At 44.9% G+C, this 25251-nt stretch overlaps 1 protein-coding gene and 2 long non-coding RNA genes across 9 annotated transcripts in view; 2 read left to right on the top strand and 1 right to left on the bottom strand.

The window, feature by feature from the left end:
• The window catches only part of GK (glycerol kinase), a 78698-nt gene extending 75041 nt beyond the window's left edge, over positions 1-3657 (bottom strand). For 3 of the 7 annotated variants that reach the window (XM_030306084.1, XM_030306082.1, XM_030306083.1), the window contains exon 1: positions 3463-3656. In XM_030306084.1, coding sequence (XP_030161944.1) covers positions 3463-3540 — 78 coding nt within the window. In that variant the 5' untranslated portion in view covers positions 3541-3656. Of the gene's footprint in view, positions 1-3462 lie in introns of all 7 variants that reach the window. The other 4 variants (XM_030306081.1, XM_030306086.1, XM_030306085.1 and 1 more) reach the window with 3 other exon arrangements.
• A 329-nt stretch (positions 3658-3986) lies between these two features.
• Positions 3987-14523, top strand: LOC116737906. The gene is made up of 3 exons (XR_004343247.1): positions 3987-4592; positions 10627-10687; positions 12875-14523. It is a non-coding gene; the product is annotated as an uncharacterized LOC116737906 (long non-coding RNA).
• A 66-nt stretch (positions 14524-14589) lies between these two features.
• LOC115507641 lies at positions 14590-17490 on the top strand. The gene is made up of 3 exons (XR_004343254.1): positions 14590-15783; positions 16178-16244; positions 17050-17490. It is a non-coding gene; the product is annotated as an uncharacterized LOC115507641 (long non-coding RNA).
• The last annotated feature ends 7761 nt before the right edge of the window (positions 17491-25251 follow it).

Raw genomic sequence — 25251 nt, 5'->3', positions numbered from 1 at the left:
CGGGCTCTGTGCTGACAGCTCAGAGCCTGGAGCCTGTTTCCGATTCTGTGTCTCCCTCTCTCTCTGCCCCTCCCCTGTTCATGCTCTGTCTCTCTCTGTCTCAAAAATAAATAAACGTTAAAATAAATAAAATAAAATAAAATAAAATATAAGAAATTAAGTAATGAAACACACCCAAGTCAGGAAGTTTTAAGATATTTTTGGGACAAGGCAAAAGAGCTAACCATAATCAAAATTCAGTTGACCTACTAAAGGGAAATAAAAATCTATGGAATCAATATGTATAAAGTGCTCCCTGTAGACAAAACACGTGTTCAAAAAACAAACAAACACATGTTCATTTGTTGCATGGACCAAGATTTTTCTTAAGTTTATTTTTATTTATTTTGAGAGAGAGAGAGAGAGAGAGAGAGAGAGAGAGAGAGAGAGAGATAAAGAGCAAGCAGGGGAGGGGCAGAGAGAGAGGGAGTCAGAATCCCAAGCAGACTCCACGCTGATCTCACCGTGAGACCTGAGCCAAAGTCAAGAGTCGGACACTTAACCGACTGAGCCACCCGGGTACCCCCGGACCAAGATGTTTTAAGGAACACAGAGACCAACAGGACCTAAAAGGAGGTCCTGGCTCTGAAGTACAGCAGGTATACAATTATAATACAAATCAAGTGATCAGAGCTATTAATAGATGTATAAGAAAAGCACTATAGGAAGAGGTAGAAATTCTAAGGGTTTGAGGAAGACCTGCTAAGAGATGGCATCTGAGGCACTATTTGGAGGCAGAGTTGAATTTCAAGAAGCAGATCTAGGGACGGGGGAGGAGACAATTCCCTCAGAGGAAAGAACATGCATCTCGAAATGTTGTGTCCGTTAGGGGAGAAAGTTAACAATGGTTAGTACAGAAAAAGGAAGAAGAAAGCTTGGAGAGGTTATTGGTCTCGTGAAAGTTGAATGAGATATGCAAATCTAATGAACACTGATCAGGAAATTACTCAAATACCTTTAACTTGATAAGGTTCCTTATGACAGCTCTTATTGTATTCTTCCCTGAGAAGGTAAGCAATTATTTGTGAGTCATAATTACAACGTGGAACAAAATGACTAGAACCCTTGGGAATTACCTTGTGATCGAAGCACTTATTCAGCAAATCTATTATCTGCATTTTGCAGGGAGTGGTTTAGCAACCTCTTTCCTTGTATCTGAAGGAGAAGTTGACTGTTAAACCATTCCTAAGTTTTGTTCGACTTCACGCATGATCTGGAAGTCTTTTGTCGACCCTCGAAGCATCTTTCATAGTTGTTTCCCAAGAAGCGGCAAACCTGGCCGATCAACTTTTACGCATCACTCTATGAGCAGGATGGGAATCTTCTGAATTTGCACCTCAGCTTACTCAATGAGACCATACTACACCAGAGCTCAGAAAACACAACCCAGGGTCAGCAGGCTTGTGACGTTCATGTCACACACTGAATGATTCATGTCACGCACGCAAATGATTGCGATAATATGAAGTCGATTAATTCTTCCCCCACCAATGCAGAAAGATGCCCCTTGGGCAACAGACTCCGAGGGACCAGGAACAGCCTGCAGTAGGTAAAGAAGCCTGCCGGGCTACAGGGACGGCAACGGTGAAGAGTCAAAAGAAAGAGAAGCACACTAAGGCTGGTTCCTAAAAGGGAAGGCATACCAAACTGAATAAGGTAAGGACATGAGTAATAATAGTGAAATGAAACATCAAATACTTTACCCATGTTCACAGCGGGGAGAAGCTGTATCAACTTGAGACCAGTCGCCCCGTTCAGTGTGGCCCCCACAATGCTTAAAGAAGTAGTTGGCCAACGTTAAAGAATAGCGAGATTTCACTGCAAACTCAAGACGATCAGCATTTCTTAAAGAATCTGAAGATCTGGCAACACTGGGCTTGTGGTGCCGCTTGGCTCTAGGCTGTCCCCTTGGCCTGAGTCGGCTCTCCACCTTCTACCTGGCTGGCTCCTGCAGGCACTTGTGTGGGCAATTCTTGAACAGGATTTCCAAAATCAACCCACAGTTAGTCAGGACACAGGTCTTCAATGGCCTTTCTTAATTTGGGAAGATGGCAATGATGATTGTGTGTTTTATAGATTCATCAAATCCAGTTAGGCAGACTATCTTACTTATGATTCAGGATTCCTTTACAAACATTTATATGAGAATAGGACAAAGTGAAACCTGCCCGGGGTGATCTAAAGATAAGCAATGTAAGAGACGGTGGTTTGAGCTTGGCAGCTCAAACCTGGTTAAGTCATGAAATAGGATTCAAACTACAAGTGGACAGAAAGCTTTTCAGTTCAGACAAGAGAGACAAGTATCAAAATGCAGGCACAAATGCAGGTTTTAGTCAAGTGGCCAGTTAAGCAGAACTTGGAAGACATGTACTTACTGTACAGACAACGAATACATGTAGTATACGCCCACATACATATACATACAGAATAATGCACGAAAAAATGATTTGAAGTCAGTGAAGAGCTAAATAATCATTCAGTATTTACATCAACCTGCTAAGTGAGCCAAATGTCCACCGAAAGCATAAGTTCTTAACCAACAAGCGTTTATTTAAATTACTTTGAAATCATCTTACCAAACTCGGTGCTAGATCGCTTTAAGAGCAAGTTTCTTAATTGCACACGACATTAATAAGCAGAGTCCCTTAAATAGCACTCCGTTGTGATAAAACTGCTCTCAGACACGGCAAATAAAAAGAGGAACAGCATTTTCCTGTCACTTTAAGTTGTGAAGCACGGAGAAAACAATCATCTGTTTGTGACGGGCAAAGCATCCGAACTGAAATTTGCGAGTCTTCGGAATCGAATAAAGATGCCGGTAAAAACACAGTAGCGTTGACTTTTTCCTAACGTGTTCAGCACCGCCCCCCACCCCACCATGCCGGCCTTCCACCTTCTGCAATTTGTGTGGGAGAGGATGACAGCGCATCATCACGCTAATACTATATTCGTTCTACGGCTCCAAAGGACGCCGTGTGAGGCTACCAAAGCCGTGACACAGCTTTTGCCCCATCCAAGGACGTCCTGCGCCCCGCAGGCCAAATGCTCCTGGGGAAGACCGCAGTAGCGGTCAATGTGGCCACCTGTCCCTGGCTACAGGCGGGCCGCTCTTACGGATGCTCGGCGAGTCCCAGCTCCCTTTGGGGGTGGAGTCCCCCTATGAGTAGGTGATTCGGCTCCACCACCGAGGCCGGGGCTGCTCAACTCGGCCACGGGGGTCGCGAGAGGCCGAGGTCCCCCAGGCCCACGGAGGGCAGCTCCAGCGTGGCGGGTCCCGCTCCGGGGGCCTCGGCCTCCACCCCCTGCCTAGCGACTGGGGCCCGGGGTCGGGGGAGGCGCGGGATGGGGACGCGACAGCCAGCCCCGAGGTCCACGGGCGCCCGCCCCGGCTCAGCGCCTCCTCAAATGTCACCCTGGGCTCACCAAAAAGCGCGTGGAGCTGGTGCCCTGGTCCACTGCCCCCACCAATGGCCCCAAAACTGCTTTCTTCGCGGCTGCCATGAAACCAGCTTCGGGTCAGCGGGCTATCGCGGCCCGTTTCCCGGGAGACGGCGGCGGGCGGGGGAGGGGCAGGTCGCGAGCCGGGCAGGCGAGGCGGCGTGCAACAGCAGAACGCTGGGATCGCGCTCCAGGCAGCCCCTTTACCCGCGCGGAACCTTCTCACCCCGCCCCTTCGGCCCAGGCCCCGCCTCCAACCGCGTTCCCCATGACTCCGGGGGCGTGGCGGGGAGGGGGCGCGGCCCGCCGGGCCAGCCAATTAGCGAACGTGGAAAGAGGCGGAACGTTCCGACAGTCAGAGGGCGGTGAGACGTCAGGGAGGCGGGGCCTGGGCGCGGCGGAGGCGGTGGCCCGCGCCGCGGGTCACGTGGGCCCCTGCGGCCCGGCGGTCGAGCCGGCCTGCCGCAGGGCCGGGGGCGGAGGACGGTGCTGCCCTTTGGCGGGGAGCGCCACCGGCCCGTGGAAAGGGCACAACCCCCACGCCGCGCTTAGGGGCTCCCTCCCGCGAAAGGTCCCAGAGGACAGGACTGCTTGTTCCCCTGGTGGGCTGTGCAGAGCGCGGCGTGAGTCGCTCGTCGGGCCGACCCGGCCGGGCCTTCCCGCGCTTCCCACGCCCCGCCCACCTCCCCTCTCCTTGCCCTGGATAAGAATTCCCTGCAGGGAACCGGCCCCGCGTAGTGTGGCCCCCGGGAGCACGGCTAATCCCTCGTCTTCGTCCGCTTTTCAGGGACAAGGAACGCGGAAGTTCTTTCGGTTTAGCATGTAAGGCAAGAGCGCAGAATCAACCTCGGGTCCCTCAGTTGACAATCTGGCATCTGGCAACTCCCTGTCCCGAACCGCCCTTGCTCCTCGCTTGACCTCACTCTGGTGTCCCCTCCCTCTCACGCCATTTCCTCTCCCTCCATTAACTGCTCTACATTGCAAAGGGAGAGCAAAGGGGCTCTTTGATTTGACCTTGAACTTACCTTGCCAGGATCCTTTTGAGTCCCGCGCGTTTCAGGAGCTTTTCAAACTTTGAATGAAGACCCACCGTGAGAAATAGTTTACGACTCCAGGTGTGTGCGTGCGCATGTGCATAAGTTTATTTTCTATGTAATACATATAGATACACATAAATATATTTTCTGTATATTTACATTATTGAAAAATGTTTCCGAAACAATTTATCCTTCCGTGCTACGCATTCTGTATTGCTTTATTCTATTGCTGATAATTTTATCAATTGAGTAAAGGAGGCAAAACTGAAAGAACAAAGGCCTTTTTTTTGGGCGGGGGTCTCAGAATTGCAGTTTCGGTGCAGGTTCTGGAGGACTCAGAAAAGGGTCTTGTTCATGTGGGGAAAGCAAGGGGTTTTTACGGGAAAGAAAGAAGGGGTGATTACATGACTTAAGTAAAAGAAAAAAAAACCTACTGTGGTGCTGACTGGTGGAGCCACTTCTCATTACTATCTTACTGATTATTTTATTGTTGCTGTCAAATAAAACTGTCCCTGGTATGTATGAATTCACTTTGCTGTCCTCATGTGATCTGTCAGTTGCTCTCTTTAAACTTTACGATCAACTGCTTGTAAAACAGTTGCTGCTTCTGGCCTAGTTCAAGAGTTCATTGGGAAGAAAAATGCAGCTGCAAAATGGAGAACCGTATGGCCAGAAATTTTACACAATTCCACAGTTCCCTTTTGATCCAAGATTTTTTTTTTTTTGGAAAAATGTCACAGATCAATACTATTCCCTGGTAGCCCGTTGAAATGTTCTGGACCTTAAGGAAGAGGTCCGGTCCAAATCTCATGAACCAGCCCTACTCTTGAAAATGTCAGTTCAGGGGCGCCTGGGTGGCTCAGTGGGTTAAGCGTCCACTCTCAATCTCGGCTCAGGTCATGATATCACGGTTTGTGAGTCTGAGCCCCACCTATGGCTCAGCGTTAACAGTGAGGAGCCTTCTTGGGATTCTCTCCCTCTCTCCCTCTGTCTCTGCCCCTCCCCCACTCATGCTCCCTCTCAAATAAATAAATAAATAAATAACTATTAAAAAAAGAAAATAAGTCACCTCAGTTAAACACTTGTGTCTCGTTTCAGGAAGTGGGCTTCGAGGGGGTTCCCCAAATTAGGCCCATATTGTGCAAGCAGTCAGGTAATTAATAAGAGGCATCTGTACGGAAACAAAAGAAAAACAAAGGTTAATGGTTGGAGCGTATTATAAACCCAGCGTCTGCGTCCTGAGTGTGGCCAGTGAGAAGATTTTCTAGATGCCAGGCTCGAAGCATCCTCAGCTGGAGTGGGAGCAGGCAGTGGCGATCTGACAGATTTTCCTGGCTTGCAGTCTGAGTACCTCTGGTGATCTTTCTGAGAGGCCCATATAAAGCAACGGGCACGAAGACCGTCTGAACATGGGCTGTCGTGGCAGTTCCTCTGAAGTTTATCTCAAGTTGTCTAGCTTCAGTTTGCACAGCTTCGGGAAAAATGGCAGTTTTAGCTCTCAGCCATTCCAAGTCAAAAGAATGAAAGAACATTGGAAACCTTGGTGTGAAGAGTCATAGTCAGATATTGGAGGAAACCAGGATTCAGGATCCAGCCCAGTTTTAAAGGCAAACAACAAACAGTCAAAGACAATTAATTAACCAGAACTAGAATTTAACATCTACACATGTGTGTCATGGGAATACAATTTTTTTTCTCTTTTTAAAAAGAAAACCACAGGCCCCAAATGGTGTTGCTTAGGCCGAGTTCCCAAACTGGGGCTTACTACCTAATTTAATTGCAGTTTCAACCTCTCCCAGAGATGTAATCTTAACTGGTCAGTCAGGAATTTTCCAGATCAGCCCACTGAGTCTGTCCTATGGGGCCTCTCTATCCCCCAAAGGAAGATGAATAATCTACATGATAAGACCCCTCTTCTTCTCCCCCACTAAGGGAAAGTGACCTTTCGGGAACAATCCTTTTCATTTACTAATAACTTTCTGGCCCCACCCTCCTTCCTATAGACACTTTCCATTTTGTACAGTTTCTCAAAGCTTCCCTCTACTTGCTAGATGGGATATTGCCTGACTCAGGAAGCATTTAATAAAGTCCATTAAACCTTCAGATTATTTCAGTTGGATTTTATTTTTTAACACTCTCTAAAATCACCCTCATTTCCACCAAAGATAGCCAAAGGAATACTAATTTGTAAAATAAGTCCAATTTCAACACGTTGGCCTGATTATTTTCAAAAGTGTAGCAAGAATAGTGATTGATTATATAGGTTCATTTATTTTATTTTATTTTTTAATTTTTTTTAACGTTTATTTATTTTTGAGACAGAGAGAGACACAGCATGAACGGGGGAGGGATAGAGAGAGAGGGAGACACAGAGTCGGAAGCAAGCTCCAGGCTCTGAGCCATCAGCCCAGAGCCCGACGCGGGGCTCGAACTCGCGGACCACGAGATCGTGACCTGAGCCGAAGTCGGACGCTTCACCGACTGAGCCACCCAGGCGCCCCTATATAGGTTCATTTAAATCTGCTTTGCTGGAACTTTTCGTAAGACATTTTAAATTTTTTTTTTCAACGTTTATTTATTTTTGGGCCAGAGAGAGACAGAGCATGAACGGGGGAGGGGCAAAGAGAGAGGGAGACACAGAATCGGAAGCAGGCTCCAGGCTCTGGGCCATCATCAGCCCAGAGCCCGACACGGGGCTCGAACTCACAGACCGCGAGATCGTGACCTGGCTGAAGTCGGACGCTTAACCGACTGCGCCACCCAGGTGCCCCTCGTAAGACATTTTAGATTGAACTTTCAACAGCCTCTCCAAGCTAAGGAACCACGCCAAATACTTGCCATCAGACTTCTGTGTAATTAATCGCTAAGGATTTGGGTGAATTCCTCCCTTTTTGAAGTCCCCCCAAATAGACTGAGGTTCCTGTGCCTGCCAGGAAGCGACCTTCCATCCTTATCTGGTAAGGCTGCTGGGAACCCTGTAAGCAAAGTGTCAGGATGATTTTTCCAAGGGGCTTCATTGGCTCCATAAAGTCAGCCTTAGATCCTTCAGGCTGTCTGGTCATATCTGAGTCTATGCATGTCTCTGAAATACGACATTCCAGTCAAAGCGTTGGTAATATAACCAGTGTGTCCAATGCTGTCCTGTTACAAGGAGAACGGATTCTTATTAAACTTATACAAATAGCTATAATTGCCATGAAAATAGGAATACTCACTGAGAGTTTCTAAATTCTGGAAGGATCAGGTAGGGAGAAAAAGATAAATGTTTCAGATCTGTTTACAAAGGAATAGTTTACCAAATTTCTGTAAGTCAAAGATAGCCGAAGAGAGAACATTTCTTTAAATCTGGAAGAGAAAACATTAGAAAACCAGCTCCCTCAGTTTATTCAGGCCCATGTTATTAATTCTTGGTTTTTTTTTTGAATCCAGATTTCCCAATAGCTGCAGAAATTCTTATCCAGTTCAGTTTTGTGATTTTAAGGTTATCAGAAACCTGTATTTGTCAAAAGTCCTTTCCATGAATCTCCTTGAAGCTGAAACACATGTGCAAGACCATCAAGAATAAAACAATAACTGTAAATGACAAGGAGACTCAAAACGGCCACAGTTAAAGATCTGTTGGGAGCTCATTATGATACAATTGAAAAGGAAGTTTGGTTATTTCTGTGACACACAACACGTTAATAATTAGAATTACAAGCAATAACACTGTACCAGGACATATTAAAACCTTAGGAATTTCATATTCTTTCTAGAACAGTTACATGAATAGCAGTTCACCCATACGATGTAACGTAAGATGGTTTATCCTCACTTAGTGCCTGACAATGCTTTGGTAATTTGACAATTCCTTTGGTAATATAATATACCAGATAAATAAGCCTAATTAGCCAAAGAGACTTCATTTAGAATTTGAGTTTGGGGAAGTTTGTGAAAAATATCAGAAGGTTTTAAATTTAAAGCACATGACTAAAGAGGATCCCAGATCATTATAAAATTTAATACTTACCTGTCATCCCAGGCGACGATAAGATCCTAAAGGCAAATATAGAGGATTACAAAGTCGTTAGCGAAAGTTAACTCTTTTAATAATGGGAACATTCAGTGTCCTTAAGTAATTAAAGACCTGATAAAGACAAAACAGAAACTTTGATTTTCTTACCTGCATTACATTAAAGAGAAAGAAAAACCTTTGTTTATAATTTTATATTAAGAGTAGACCAATAATTTAAGAAAACTTGGGTGTTTTAACAGTGAGACAAAACCAGTTCTAATCTTGTACCTTTGACATTAAAACTCACCCATTCCAATCATAGTTCTGACCCTGCATAGACTTTTTTTCAAAGATTCCTTTTTTCACAAACTTTCTATGACGTTCATTCCTACATTCAGATTTTGCCTGATTTCCCTCTTTAAATAACCGGCCTTGCCTTAGGTCAAAAGTTCTTCCTTTTCCCTCAAAAAAACCACATCTCCATTTCTAATATCCTTTCCTACCAAAACACATGACATCCTATTTGACTGGCATGTGGAGATGTTTTCTTATTATTTCTAGTAGCTTAAATTATATTTAGCAAAATTCTTAACTTTTAGAGACCTTTTTTTTTTTTTTAAGTAATCTCTACACCCGACATGGGGCTCAAACTCACGACCCTGAGATCACGAGTCATACAGTCCACCAAATGATCCAGCCAGACGCCCAGTTTACCTATTTCTAATGAAAACTAAGAAGTAAGCAGTTGTGAACTGTTATACTAGCATTCTGTTATACTAGCATTCTTTTTTTTTTTTTTTACATTTTATTTTTAAGCAATCTCTAACCCCAACATGGGGCTCAGATGCACAACCCCAAGATCCAGAGTTGCAACTCCACTAACTAAGCCAGCCAGGCGCCCCTATATCAGCATTCTTTAGACTCGCAACTTTATGAACACATTTCATAATTTTTAGAAACAAATGCCTTCTTATAGTAAACTTCTCAGCATGGCACAAAACATATTTAGCAATAGACCCAAATATCTTTAGTTTCTCTGTAATAGGAAGTCAAAAGTAAATAAGCTTACGTTTAGTAGTTAATGTTTCAGGATTTCATCTTATGTGGAAATGATCTGGATATTTCAAGACTACCCATTATGTAACTTAATTTGACAAATCCAAAAAGGATTTGGGGAAACTATTCAAGTAGACATAAATATTGCTGAAAAGTTCATTTACAAACTTGTATTTTACTTACATCAATTTAATTCACTTGTTCTTAATAAATATGTTTGGATTAGTCAGGAAAATTTCACAACACACTCAACAGCTAACCATCACCTTTAAGTTACATTTCTTGCTGACCAAGTCTGTAACAGAGATAACATGAGCTAATTTGACTTTTAGCAAACCTAGGGAGAATAATAGTTTTATATTTACTGCTGACAGCTCTAAAAACATGCCTGTTTTAATTAAACCAACCAACTTCAATGAACTTTTATATATTAAAGATTAATCTTAGAGCACATGAACTTGAAATATATTTGGGTTCATTTCTATTGTCTGAGAATTTAATTTATACGAGCACTCATTTTCTTTAAGCCAATTAAACAGAGCTCTTTTATAAATTAATTTCGGCACTACCATTCAGAGGTAGAAAATACTACACATCTATAACACATTTGAACATAAAGACGGACACAAACGGAAACCTTATAGTTATTGTTGTAAAGTTTTTAGCCACGAGGGGCACCTGGCTGGCCCAGGAGGAAGACCGTACGACTCTTATCTTGGGGTCAAGAGTTTGAGCCCACACTGAGCGGAGAGATTGCTTGAAAAGAAAATCTTTGTAAAAAAAGTAATAATTTTTTTTAGCCGTGAGGCTGAAAGTAGGATAATTCAGAATTCACTAGTTTAGAAAAGAGCATTTGGATGCAAACTGTTTTTCTGGGAGATGGAATTAGTTAAGGTTATGTGCCCAGATAGCTAAAACTTTTGCCACTGATATTTGTGGGGAAGACGATTACCATTGGTATTTATCCTTGCCCAGTAACCTTATGGAAGCTATGGGCTAGATTTGGGGCAAGGGTGCTTCTATAGCCATTTGTAACTTTAAAAAACTTCTCCCCAACCCCAGGTTTTAGGAATAGAGGATGATCTGCACATGAGTTCCCAGAGACGGTTATGCGACTTTTGAGGTAAATAGTGGATGTTTGGGATTGGTGAAAAGGGGAGGGTGAAGGATTTTCAGTTGTTTCTGGGCCTTTATTTCTGGTTTCGCAAAGATTTGTAAGATAAGGGCAGTTGCTTTTCATCCTTCAAGGAACTGGGTTGCAATTTAAATGACATTCTACGTTGATCCACCCATCTGACTACATTATCCTCAGTTTGCTTCTTTCCCTCTGGGTACATAGTTCTAATTTTAACTTAGGGGAGAGGCCTTAAAAAAAATTCTTATCAGGTGCTGAATATCAGCTTCCAATCTGGCCAACTTTGGACTACAGAGCCACTGTAAAATACATTCTTGCCAGTTTTGAGTTTTATGCTTTGGATGTAAGACGAGTCCCCAAAGAGGGTGCAAAGATACTACCTTTCCAAGATCTAGAGTCACTCCCAAAGATAGCCGAAAGAAAGAAATGACAACCTGCATGCCACAGCAAGGCAGACAAAACGAGTCAAGCGGGAAGATAATGGCCATTTGTCCTGAGCGACAGGGTCTCAGTGGCCTTCAGCTCAAAATGCCAAAGTGGCACACTCCAGGGAGACTTGCTCTGAACCCTTTCAGTCTCCTTCAGTCTTAAAGAAGTTTGACTACCCAGAAGCTAAGTTACATTTTCTATGTGCTGTTCCACTATTTCCAAAAATATTTGCCTCTTTTGAGGGAAAGAGATGTGTGCCGATACCTCCCCCAAAAATTGAGGTCTAACAGGTGAATGGGGTCTGCAGGGACCAGAAGGAATTGATGAGTGCTGTAAGGGCCCCAGCTGAAAAGAAATGGGTAAAAATTTTAAAACTGTCTTGGGATATTAGACACTCCCACAGCTTGTAGTGTTCGGTACTCTGGGGAACGCGGGGAGGCAGGTGGGTGGGGTTTAAAACTGACAGTGTTGTTCCCACGTCTAGAGGGGGAAAGGGAGTGGGAGGTACAGGCTTCCAGTTACGGAATGAATAAGTCATGGGAATAAAAGGCACAGCACAGGGAATACAGTCCGCGGTGTTATAAGAGTGTTGTCTCGTGACACAGGGTAGCTGCACTTGTGATGAGCATAGCATAACGTATAAACCTGTTGAATCACTGGTTTACTCATGTAAACTCATGTAACATTGTGTGTCAGCTGTACTAAAAAAAAAAAAAAAAAAAAACCAGAGAGAGAGAGAGCGCTCCTTGCACCTCATTCCCAGTAACATCTACTTCCCCTGAAGTATTGGGTAGAATTAACGGGAAGATCCCCTTTTGTCCTGGGAGCTGCGCTATTCGGTCATATGAGCATTAGTTCCCCTGCTGTTTGTGCCCTTCTGCTCGTAGGCTGTTGGAGCCAATGCTGTCTCACAGGTAACAAAGTTGGAGTTAAATTAAAAAAAAAAATTTTTTTAAAAATGGGTTTTCACGATTTTGTCAATACCAAAGTATTGTTTACAAGTTTTTCTCTAATCTATCATAATAATCAAAAACCAGATCGTTTGGCCACTGATTACATCGTTGCTTTGTTTCTCCAATCTATAGTCTTTTGGAAACCCTGAAGGACAGTTTTATGTAAATCTTCAGCTAGCTTAAAAGCTTCTGTTTTACCTACAGCTTTTCACTTAGCAAAATCAACAGGCTCTGTCCGGCCTACTTTTCCCATTCATTCCCTTACGTGACCTTCATTTACAAGCATGCGTAGAAGTTGATAAAGGTCAGAATTACCAGGTTTATGGGTCTGAATAACTAAAGCGAATCCCCTAGCAAATCCTAGAGGGTCTTCAAGGGCATGGGGAAAGTCCTTGGCAGTAAGTAGTTCATGGTCGTGCCTTGGTCCACGGAGTATAAATGACTGATAAAGTCTTAGAGCGTCCTTCATTGGGTTTAAGTTTAGAAGGAGTTCGGATCGCTGGAGGGTCTAGAGGAACCTCCGGGATGATATTAGAGAATGGAAGTTCTGTGCAACTCGGATCGCCAGGGGGAGAGCAGGAGGGAGAAGGTGAAAGACAAGCAATGGGTGTAGCGTTTCTCAGAAGCTCCTTGAGCTTAGATCCTCGCTGAGAGAGGTCAGAGTCAGCTTTAGAAAGTTTAGGTAATTTCGTTCCTGAGGAAGCAGGTTTAGAATCATTTGATTGGTCAGAGGCCTCCAAATACGAAGGGAACTGTGCTTCTACTCAAGCTGCTTGGTTTTTTCTTTTTCCAGTTGTGCCCGCAAATAAACGAATTTTGGAATCTCCAAAGATCCCCGAGTGGCCACGGTAATGACAAGTCACAGTGATCCCACAAGACAGAAACTTACAAAAAATGGACCTATAACAGACACCCAGCTGGGGTTCCAGTCAGGGGCTGCTCTCCAGCAGCAATTTTCCAAACCAGAGGCCCCGCTGAGTATGCACCGGACAGACGAGAGTAACTCCGTAGTTCAGACAGACAGACAGACAGACAAAAGCCCACATAGGAAAGACAGACACCCAAAACCTGGGCCTAGGCGTCAACTGAAAAGAGGGAGGTTGGGGCATGCGTGGCTCGCTCAGTCCAGTTAGAGCCCCATGTTGGGTGGAGAGATTACTTAAAAAAAAAAAAAATCATGATAATCGTGAGGTTCAGAACTGAGAGGACTCACCGGCAGAACCCCGAACCGCCTGCTTAGGCAGGTACCATGTTCAAATCCAACGGCAGTCCCAGAATCGGAATGGTACATCGCTTCAGATCCCCTGCTGTTCTGATACCATTTATGTTGACTGAGAAAAGGAGGCAAAACTGAAAAAGAAGAAAGGCCTTCGTTTGTGATCTCAGAATTGCAATTCGGGCACACAGATTCCAGAGGCCTGAGAAGAGTGTCTTGCTCACGTGGGGAAAGCAAGAGGCTTTTATAGGAAAGAAGCAAGTGGTCATTACATGATTTAGAAAAAGAAGAGAAAAAAACCCCTGCTATTCGGGTGCTGACCCGTGGGGTCGCTTCTGATTACTATTGTTTTGATTATTAGTGCGATGAAACAAAACTACAAAAAAGTAGTTAACTTTACTGCCCTCATGTAATCCGAATGCCACTTACTCTGTTGAAATTTTATGAGCAATTGCTTGTAAAAGAATTGCCACCTCTTGTCCCGTTGGACAGTTCCTTAGCTGGAAAGCAAAATGGAGCTTCAAAACGGAGTCCCTTCCGTCCAGAAACTTTATACAATTCTACACTTTTTAAAAGATGCTGATTGAAAATCACCAGAGTAATTATGCAAACCGCTAGGCTATCAATTTCAAAGGCACTCTATTGTCACTCTCTCATTTCTTTCCATCCTTTTCCCTAATCTCTCGGTGTTCTGGAGGAACATCATTTCTATTTTTTTCCCCCTCTGGCCCTTACTCTACAACACACTCTCTTATCCATCTCTGTGTGTATAGTTCAACCACGTTTGCTCTGGAAGGCAATTGTCCTGTACTCTGTGTAGACATCACTCTGGTGTTCTATGTGATGCCTGCGTATAGAAATGCTGGACTTCATAACTACTGATAAACTGGCCTGCTTAGGAGAGGAGGGCAGATGAATCAGTATTTCTGAATTTCCTGGAAGAAGACACAGAGAGGCATTCAGGCAGATGTAAAGGAAGTAGGCTAACTGGCCTCTGAATACCATGAAAGGCATTAATTAAATGATATAGATAAGGATTTCCTTGATTCTGGAAGGCAGTAAAAAGGAAGCCACCAAACCTACCATATCAATCCATTAAAAAACAAACAAACAAACAAAAGTGACCGGGGCACCTGGGTGGCTCAGTTGGTTAAGTGGCCAACTTTGGCTCAGGTCACGCGGTCCCATGGTGCGTGAGTTCCGAGCCGCACATCGGGCTCTCTGCTGTCAGTACGGAACCCATTTCGGGTCATCTGTCCCCTTTTCTCTCTGCCCCTCTCCCGCTCACACGTTCTCTTTCTCCCTCTCAAAAGGAAATAAACATTAAAAAAAAAAGTGACTGACATCGTTCTAACTTCCACAGAGTTTTGACCCTCAGATTCTCACAGGACAGGGTCACACACTTCTAAGCTCCCTCTTGGAGTTCAGGGAAGGTCAAAGGGAAGAGTCTTAAACAGAAGACTCTAGCTCAGTGTATCTAATCTCCACACTCTAAATATTTACTCTGAGCCTCCTAGTCCTGTTTTGTCGTATCCAACTGGAATGACCCCCATTTCTCTGCTCTTTCTCATCCCTTCAAGCCCTGGCTGCAGTCTGAAAACTCAAATTTATTCAAAGGTACAAACTAACCAAGAGATATTCTGCTTTCATTTTCCATACTATCCCTGAGGCAGAGTTGGAAATAACAACGGGGCACGTGCGGCCCGGAGAGCGTGAAGTGACGCGTCTGAGACTCGCCCGCCTTCTGTGGCAGAACCGGAACTAGAATTTCCGTCTCCTGACATCAAGCCCACTGCCCTTTTGTAGCCGTCTGAGGGAAGGGCAGCCAGGAAAATAAATATAAACGAAGAAGGTAGGATATGCTGGTCCACCTCGAGCTCCCCTCGACCCATTCCAGACCTGAAGGTAAAGCAGTGGGAGAAACACTGGATTGGACAGCTAAGGAGCTCTTGGCCTTGATCTTGGCCTTGCCATTCAACACTTGATCTTCCTGACCTGGAATAAGTAATTTTCTCCCCTGGCTTCCTCTTGCTCAGCGGTCAAACAGGGAAAATGTCATTGACCTGGATGGCATGATGTGTGAAACCACTCTACAAGCGAATGATTTAAGTAGCTTGAGTTATCTCAAGTTCATCGTGATGATTTCGGGCTGGTAGGGCAAGAAATCAACGTCAACTCCCATTTGGAGAGAGTCTTGGGGTTTCAATTATTCCCCCTCTGGTGTTTCCTGTTAATTTACACAGAATTTATGTAAGTAGAAAGACTGCATTGCCATAGAGATTCTTTTGTGGGGGGGGGGGGGGGTGGAAGGAGGATCCAGTCATGTTTCTTGGCCTTCTCATATTTGCCTTATTTTTTCTAGTCTACTCGGAAAGCTAGCTCCTTAATCTCTTCTCGCTATTCGAACGATGACTGGGATACGGACCGACATGGACATGGAAAGGATAACATGGAAAGTTACCGAAGGAAAGGATTACAGTAAATAGGTCAGGCATTCCTTTATTTTATGGGACTGGGATGATTTAGGCAGATATAAGAAGTGATTTGCCCAAGATAGCAGAGGGAGTTAAAGACAGATTAAGAACTTAAATACAGTTGATTTAAAAAAGCCACATTAGGACGCTTCCTCACCCCCCATGCAAACTGGAGAATCCACTCACGTGCATGTGAATAATCCAGGTGTAGCGACCTAAAAATTATGCATCACTCTCTGCAGTGTTGCAAGTGTAATAGAATTAGGATATGGCGACGATTCTCCAACTCTACCTATATCAGAACCACCTACAGGACTTGTTAAAACCCAGGATGCTGGGCCCCAATCCCAGAGTTTCTGGTTTAGTAGGTGAGGTCTGATAATTTGCATTTCTAACACCCTCCCAGGTGATGCTGGCCAATGGACCATGAATATGCTGGAATGTCTGTTTTTCTAGAACTTGGCAAAACTGTGGTAAGAGAATCTTTTGACCTGTGACTTTTTTCTCCCAACTATTAGTTCTTTGTTAATGAATAATCCACTTAGCATACCGGTAGGGGCGCCTGGGTGGCTCAGTTGGTTGAGCATCCAACTCTTGATGTTGGCTCCGGTCATGATTTCAAACCCCATATCAGGCTCTCGCTGGCAACGTGGAACCTGCTTGGGATTCTCTCTCTTCCTCTCTCTGTGACCCTCCTCCTCTCTCTCTCTCCCTCTCTCTCTCTCTCTCTCTTAAATAAATAAATAAACATTAAAAAAGAATGCTGGTGGAGAAAGGCTTTAGGCAGACATTCTCAGTTATCAGTCTGTCGCCTAGGGCACTTGTTCCAGATGGAGGTTCCTGCTACTTTCTCCCTCCCCACCCCCTCGGAATGCAACAAGCGAGGCTCCTTGATGCCTCGGTTTCGTCCTGATCATTATTTTAGCACTAGGGGCTGGGTGTTGTATAAGCAACTGCTGAGCGAGTGAAGGAATGAATTAATCAATCAACGGAATCATACCTTCTGGTAATAATGTCAACCGGGCATTTCTTTTATTGTTTTAAAGTTTCACTGCAGGCTTTGCCGCCAGATACAAAAAGGCATACAGCTGTCACAAGAAGGGCACTGCACACAAAGTCTCAGCTGTAAACACCACTTCAAAATAGAAACTCGCTCTTTGGAATACATTGTGTCAAAGGCTTCCCATATGAATACCGTTGTTATAAAACGGCGACATTTCCTTTGATAAGCAGACAAAACGCACCCGTTATCTTACACACATTTCCATCTCCTTGTAGCAATTCCCGTCTCTACCTGCGCTACTCTCATCCACCCATGCAGGCACAGGCCACTTCTATTCCTTCACAAGGGCGGAGGAGACTGGGCTTGGGCCGTGTGACTTGCATGGCCATCAGCAAACATGGTGCGGAGACTTGATGGGTGATGTACAAAAGTGAGCCCTTCCTCCTTGGAACCCAGCTGCCATGCTTTAAGAAAGCCAGTCTAACCGGCTAGCAGATGAGCAACTCCGCACTCTCGCTGACCAACGCCAACTTCCGGAAGTGTGAATGAAACCGTCTTGGATGTTTCTATTTCGGCCCTAGTAGAGCTCCCATCTGTTTGCAGCGGCTGAACGAGCGACCCAGGTGAATGAATGACCTTGGTCAATATCGCCCGGAGGAGGGAAACCACCCAGCCGAGCGCAGATAGTACACAGAATCGTGGCACATAATAAATGGTTATTGTTTGGAGACGCTTGGTTTTGGAGTCGTTTGTCGTGCAGCAACAGGGGGATGACACAACGAGTACGTGTTGGTGTGATCTCCATTCCTCACAGAATTTAGTGTTTGGTCATATTTGGTTACAGCCAAGACACTGGGTCTTTTGGAAAGATCACCACATGACTATCCAAAAATGTTCTCATTTGCCAAACATGTTTGGAAAACCTGCCATGGATGCAAGTCGACAGGTGTTTCAGTTTGTCCCGCTGTTCCTGAGAACGTTCTGAGGCAGGGATTATACCCACAATGCCCTGAGGACCCACAAAAATGAAGCCAAAGTACCCCCGATTATGTTCACAATTATGTTTAATTATGTTCATGATTATAAATTATGTGTCACACTCATCATCACGGGGCACTGCCTTCTCAAGGGCTGCATTTACAGTCATATCATTAAAGAAAAAGAAAATTTATTTAGTGCCTTCCCTGAGAAACCACACAGAAGGCACAAGGCATGTTGAATGAAGGGAATTCACTGATCTCCATGGATTATAATCGTACATTTGCTGATTCCTTTTTAGAAAGCACACTTTTGAAAAGAAAAGGTAACTTCCCAGTTTGCCTGCTTAGGCTTCATATTGAAACTTGATTAGGGAAAATTTGGGAAGACATTATATCATGTATCATTCAGTAAATGGCATGTGAGTAAAAGGGAACAATGATCTGAATTCACGTACATTCATTGTGTTTTTTAAACTTTATTTACTTTGAGAGAGAGAGAGAGAGAGAGTGAGCAGGGGAGGCCCAGAGAGAGAGGGAGAGAGAGAGAATCCCAAGCAGGCTCTGTGCTGCCAACACAGAGCCCTACACGGGGCTCAAACTCATGAACCATGAGATCGTGACCTGAGCTGAAATCAAGACTTGGACGTTTAACTGACTGAGCCACCCAGGTGCCGCCATTCATTGCCTTTTTAAAGGGGAAACTCTCCTTCCTTTGCAAACATTTCATTAATACCACACATCTTTGGGGGCACTTCTTATGTGGGAAGGAACATAGGAATGTAATTTCTTAAAGGACTCAGAAGAACTTTTCAGATCACCTAGCTCATCTCCATTTATTAGAGCTGAAGAAAATAAAGGCAAGAATCTGGGTTACTTGTCCAACGTCACTTACATGTACGAAATGTATGAAATGTATGAAATGGGTCAGCAAGTGGTGAGGTGCACATGTGTGTCTTATGAATGTATTGCTATTGATGAAGAAAAGAACTCAGAATATAAGCCAACCGACAATGAATAAACGGTGCTCTTTTCCCAAAGACTCTGTAAATATATACACATTACATATATAAATAATTAAGCAAGCCATCACTGGGGAAGAAAAAGCCGTGGTCTTCTTAATTTTATTTTTTAAAGTAAGCTCTACACCCAACACAGGTGCCCATGTGGTCTTTTTCCAGAGTTTTCTACGGTACTTTTTGTAGTCTATCCTCCCAAGGCCCCATTTCTCACCACTGTACATAAAATCTAGATCTTGTTTTAATTTCGATTCCCCCCCCCCAATTTTTAAATTGTAGTTAGTTAACATATAGTGTAATATTGGTTTCAGGAGTAGAATTTAGTGATTCATCACTTACATATAACACCCAGGGCTCATCATAACAAGTGCCCTCCTTAGTACCCATCACCCATTTAGCCCGTTCCCTCCCCACCTACCTCCCTCCATCAACCCTCAGTTTGTTCTCTATCGTTAAGAGAGGGTTTGCTTCCATCTTCCTTTTTTCCCCCCTTCCCATACGTTCATCTGTTTTGTTTCTTAAATTCCACGTCTGAGCGAAATCGTACGGTAGTTGTCTTTCTCTCACTGACTTATTTCGCTTAGCATAATACACTTTGGCTTCATTCACCGTCATTGCAAATGGCAAGATTTCATTTTTCTTTTTTTTTTTTTTTTTAAATTTTTTTTCAACGTTTATTTATTTTTGGGACAGAGAGAGACAGAGCATGAACGGGGGAGGGGCAGAGAGAGAGGGAGACACAGAATCAGAAGCAGGCTCCAGGCTCCGAGCCATCAGCCCAGAGCCTGACGCGGGGCTCGAACTCACGGACCGCGAGATCGTGACCTGGCTGAAGTCGGACGCTTAACCGACTGCGCCACCCAGGCGCCCCAAGATTTCATTTTTCTTAATGGCTGAGTAATATTCCATTGTGTATACACGACATCTTCTTTATCCATTCATCAGTTGACAGACATTTGGGCTCTATCCATAGTTTACCTATTGTTGATAATGCGGCTATAAACAGTGGGGGACATCTATCCCTTCAAATCTGTATTTTTATATGGTTTGGGTAAATACCTAGTAGTGCAACTGCTGGACCGTTCTATTTTTTTTAAAAAAATTTTTAGTGTTGACTTATTTTTGAGAGAGAGACAGAGAGACAGAGTGCAAGTGGGGGGAGGGGCAGAGAGAGGGGAAGACACCGAATCCGAAGCAGGCTGTCAGCACAGAGCCTGACGCGGAGCTCGAACTCACAGGCTGTGAGATCATGACCCAAGCCGAAGTCGGATGCTCAACCGACTGAGCCACCCAGGTGCCCCCGGATCATTCTATTTGTAACTCTTCGAGGAACCTCCATACTGTTTTCCAGAGTGGCTGCACCAGTTGGCATTCGCACCAACAAGGCAAGAGGGTTCCCCTTTCGCTGCACCCTTGCCAACGTGTGTTGTTTCCCATTGTGACAGATGTGAAGTGGTATGTCAATCGTGGAGACCTGGGTCTCTATCTCTATCATCCATGTCTGTTAGAGAACGAGGAATTAAAAACTAGAGAGAAACGCCAAATGCTGGCAAGGATGCGGAGCCACGGGAGCTCTCATCCACTGCTGCTGGGCACGCAGAATGCAACAGGCACTTCGTGCGACAGTTTGGAAGTTTCCTACAAAACTAAACACACTCTTACCCTATGATCCAGCGGTCGTGCTCCTTGGTATTTATCCAAAGGAGCTGAGAACTTGTGTCCACATAAAACCTGCAGCAGATGCTTATAGCAGCTCTATTCATAATTGCCAAACTTGGAAGCAAACAAGAGGTCTTTCAGTAGGTGAATGGATAAATAAACTGTAGTACATCCAGACAATGGACTATTATTCGGTGCTAAAAGGAAATGAGCTATCAAACCACGGAAAGACCTGGAGGAAACTTAAGGGCATAGTACTAAGTGAAAAGGCTACATGCAGCATGATTCCAACTAAAGGACATTTTGGCCAAGGCAAAACTTTGGAGACAGCAAGAAGATCAGCCCTTGCCAGGGGTTGCTGGGTGTGTGTGCAGGGGGCGGGGGGAGTGTTAGGGATGAACAGGTGAATAGAGGACTTTTCGTGCAATGAAACTACTCTGTATGATACTGTAATGGTGGATACATGTCATTATGCATTCGCCTCAACCCATAGAATGTAAACACTAAGAGTGAACCCTAATGTGAACTATGGCCTAGGGGTGATGATGTGTCAATGTAGGTTCATCTGTTGTAACAAATGTACTACTCCGGTGGGGATGTTAATAATGGGGGAGGCCGGGGATATGGGGGCCGACGGGGGGGAGGGGATACAGGAACTCTCTGTTCTTTCTGCTCAGCTTTCCTGTGAGCCTAAAACTGCTCTAAAGAATTAAGTCTATTTTTAAAGCCTGGAGAGATAGTTTCAGCGTGTTTGAATGGTTCTGTCCTCTATTCCTCTCCCTTGGCTGACTCCACATTACTGGGCATTCTTCACCTTGGTTGAGAAATCACCTGTTTCCCTCCATTGCCATTTCGATCTTGCCCTTCTTTACTTTTGACCACATTGCTTGTGTTGGCCTATTTCCTTGCTTCTGATAACATATACCTCATTACAGTTCTTTGTATTTGTAATTTAAATAAGCTTACAGAGGGGCGCCCGGGTGGCTCAGTCGGTTGAGCGGCTGACTTCAGCTCAGGTCACGATCTTGCGGTCCGTGAGTTCGAGCCCCGCGTCGGGCTCTGGGCTGATGGCCCAGAGCCTGGAGCCTGCTTCCGATTCTGTGTCTCCCTCTCTTTCTGCCCCTCCCCCGTTCATGCTGTCTCAAAAAAATAAATAAATGTTAAAAAAAAATTAAAAATAAATAAATAAGCTTACAGATTTTTAAAAGGTTATTTTAAAATTGTGTGAAATATCGGCACACATGAAATGACTAACTTATGGAGACCAGAAGGTTTTCTCCTTCTTCAAAAGGGGCTGCCTGGCTGGCTCAGTCGGTAGAGCACGTGACTTGTGATCCTGGGGCTGTAAGTATGAGCCCCGTGTTGGGTGTGCAGATTACTTAGAAATAAAATCTTTAAAAAGATAAAATGAAAACAGTTGGGCCCCGAATTCCCGCTCTTCAGGAAATTTTCATATACTCTGTACTTAGATTTTCAAAGACAGGATGCCTTAACTTCTCCACCTCCCTTCATAGCTTTTTCCCTGATCGTTGGTTAATAACACTGCAGTCTACAAATGGAAATTTTCTCTTTGTAGTTTGCGTCTGCTGCCTGGAAATGATGGTGATGTCACCACTGTTGGTTTGCAGTTAGGCAACACGGCAAGGGGAACAAGGTTAAAGGAGAATGATCTTATGTTTGTAAATTAGCATTTGCATAATGAGGAAAGTGTAAATTTCTCTGGCTCTCCTTTGATGACTCCCTCTTCCTGATGGGGTATATCAACCCCATCAGCTCTGCCTATTCAAGAGAACTTGCTGTGATCTAGTCCCTATGTCTAGACACTTTGGGATGGCTGCATATTCCACAGGCGACAGCACATAGTGCTTTGACCTTTGCAGGTCCCCGGTCTGCCAACCTCACAGATATGGATGCCCAGGCTGGCATATGTGTTCAGGAATAGGGAATAGAATGATCACTTTTAACTTATGATTCGCAGCTATGTGGTTATGATACTCAAAGGGACGCGCTCCATTTCAAGTAATGGCTTGGTGCTTTCGGTGGTACCCCCAGGGAAGTGTTTGCAACAGAAGAGTCCCCCCCCCCTCATAAATATGTTCATTATTCGGGAGCCTTCTCTGCCGTCAAGTACAAGGGAGCTTGTTATGTAAATTATATTCAGGACAAACACTTTATTTTCAAGCTTCTGATATTTGCCCCCTGTTAATTCTACCGAAATGTTTCTTTTCTCAAGGAGGGAAGGAAGGTTAGGCATTCCAGCAAGAGTGAAATACTACAGATGCTTATTGTATATTTTAACTATTTAGACGAGTGTTTCCATGACGGCAGAATAACAAGTCACTGAGTTAAACTCTTGGACTCTTGGGGCTCCTGGGTGGCTCGGTCAGTTGTGCATCTGACTTCAGCTCAGGTCATGCTCTCACGGTCACGAGTTCAAGCCTCTGTGTCGGGCTTGCTGCTGTCAGCTCCGAGCCTGCTTCAGCTCTTCTGTCCCCTTCTCTCACCGCACCTCCCCTGCTCATGCTCGCTTGTTGTCTCTCAAAAATACACGTTAAAAAAATAAATAAAATCTTGTACTCTTCCAAAGGTACACAGGTCAAGCTATAGCAAACTGGAGGTTTTCTTAGACTCATTCCCTTGAAAATACCACCCTCCTGGCCTTTGGCCCTTGCACACAGGCCGTTCTTGGCGGTGTTCCTTTCTGCATCCCTGTCCGTTGTACTTTTGCTATGTTGTTGCAATAAAGACTTCCGAAGTGTTCGCTCCTCCCTGTATCTAAGCCCTTGCTCAGTCTCCATCACCCCGAGTCTACACTCTACCAAGTGATTTGTTTTGGCTAAGGGCCACTAGTAACGATGACATGAGCAGAGACTTAAAACGAGCTTCCTCATTTGGGTTACTGCTCTTTGGCTTCTTCTAGACGTGTGAGACCATCCGAGAACACCCAGCCTCAGCCCAGCCGGATAAGACCAGAAGTACCATCACAGATGTCCCAGATATCCCAGCCATCACAATCCACAAAATTGAGAGCAAAATATTGCTGTTCTACACTTTTTTTTTCTTTTAGAGAGAGCGAGCGAGAGAGAGCGCATGCACGCAGGCATGAGCAGGGAAGAGGGGCAGAGGGAGAGGGAGAGAGAATCTCAAGCAGGCTCCGTGCTCCGCGTGGGGTCCAACGTGAGGCTCGATCCCATGACCTGGGATCATGACCTGAGCTGAAATCAAGAGTCAGACACTCAACCGACTGAGCCACCCAGGTGCCCCTGTTGTTCTACACTCTGAAACTTCAAGATGCTTTCTTATACGGCAAAAGCTACACGATGCACAGTCCCACAGGCAGTCAGTTTGGTTTTCTATCATGGGAGGGCATAACCAGTTCTTTACTTGCAAGGAGCAAGATCCATTTAAGCTAGCTAAAAATAAAACTCTCGGTGTGCATACGTGTGCGGGCGTGTGCACACGTGCACACGCTGAGTGGGAAGTTAAGAGATGGTTTTGATGACGCAATTGGCAATGCCTCAGACACAAGACCTGCAACCCAACCAGGCCTCAAGTCCAGGGGTGCTGAGAGCCTGTGGGAACTGAGCTCACTCTAATCACCCTTCCGTTATTTTCTCTTCCTGGGACTCTTCTCTGAAGCTCTTTGAACACGTGCTCCGTTTTCCTACTTCGCTCTCAAGACTGGCTTTCTCTGTCGCTTTGTCAAGTTATATGGGGTTCCAAATGGCACCTCAGTTTCCAAATCTTCCTGACTCCGACCCTTACCGATTACAATTTGTTTCCACGTGCAATCCCTCAAGTGGTCACCCAGATCTGATCAGCGGTGGTGACAAGTGACAGGGGAGGCAAGAAGACTTTGCGCGTCTGCTGTTTGGCTGAAGGTCTACCTATTGAGGCCGGGCTCAGCTGGATGTCACTGCTGCAGGCTGGGGCACTTAGGGTGGCCCTTTTTCTCACTTCAGGTTTTCTGTTGGATAGGGTGGTTTGGCTCCGTGCGTGTCCTCCTTTTTCTCAGTCCGTGTGGCTCAGTCTTAGGCATGTTCATCTTGTGGTGATGTTATACGTGCAAGAGAACAAATGGAAACGTGCAAGGCCTATTAAGGCCCAGGCTCAAAATGGCCACAGTGGCGCTTCCATCCAGATATCGTTTCACCGAAACAAGTTACACGGCCGAGCCCAAAGTCAAGTGGCAGGGAAATCCACTCCACCCGTGATGAGACGATGACAAGTGTCTGCTTGCCGGTCGGGGTGGAAACGGGGGCCAGCAATGAAACCTAGTATACTGTTCCCTTCTCGTGCCACCACCAGATGGTGAAGAGCTGGAAGAGAGGCGTCCAAGGGCGAGAGGAGCTAACTTATCTCTAAGAATGTCCTCTAGGACTGTCGGCAGTCAAAATGGCAGTTTAAAGAGAGATGGTGGGTATTGGCTTGCTCTGGATCAAAACTGTTATTCCAGAAGACCCAATCTGGTGCCACAGGGGCAATCCCTAGGCTATGACATGGCCCTATAGTGGCGAGGGCCAGCCAGGTTGTTCAGGGAGGAGCTGTACTCCCTGGAATGAACAAGCTGCTGTGCACATCAAAGAAAGCAATAGAGATACACGGCCATATGTCTGGCCAATGTCGAAGGGGTCAGAGGCAAGGTTTGTTAGCATGACAGTAAGCACTGGCCTGAGGCTAATTGGACAAGACTACTTTAGGCCCCAGAAGGTCTGCTTTGGTCAGGCTTGGCAGGGGTCAGAGATGCAAGGTTACTTAAGGTCCTCAGGGCAGGGCAAGAAAAAAAAAACAAAACAAAACCATGGCCCGATCCTGTTGGCTC

The sequence above is a fragment of the Lynx canadensis genome, chromosome X (assembly GCF_007474595.2).
Source record: "Lynx canadensis isolate LIC74 chromosome X, mLynCan4.pri.v2, whole genome shotgun sequence".
NCBI classification, from domain to species: Eukaryota; Metazoa; Chordata; class Mammalia; order Carnivora; family Felidae; genus Lynx; species Lynx canadensis.
This window is presented reverse-complemented; position numbering and strand designations above follow the sequence as displayed.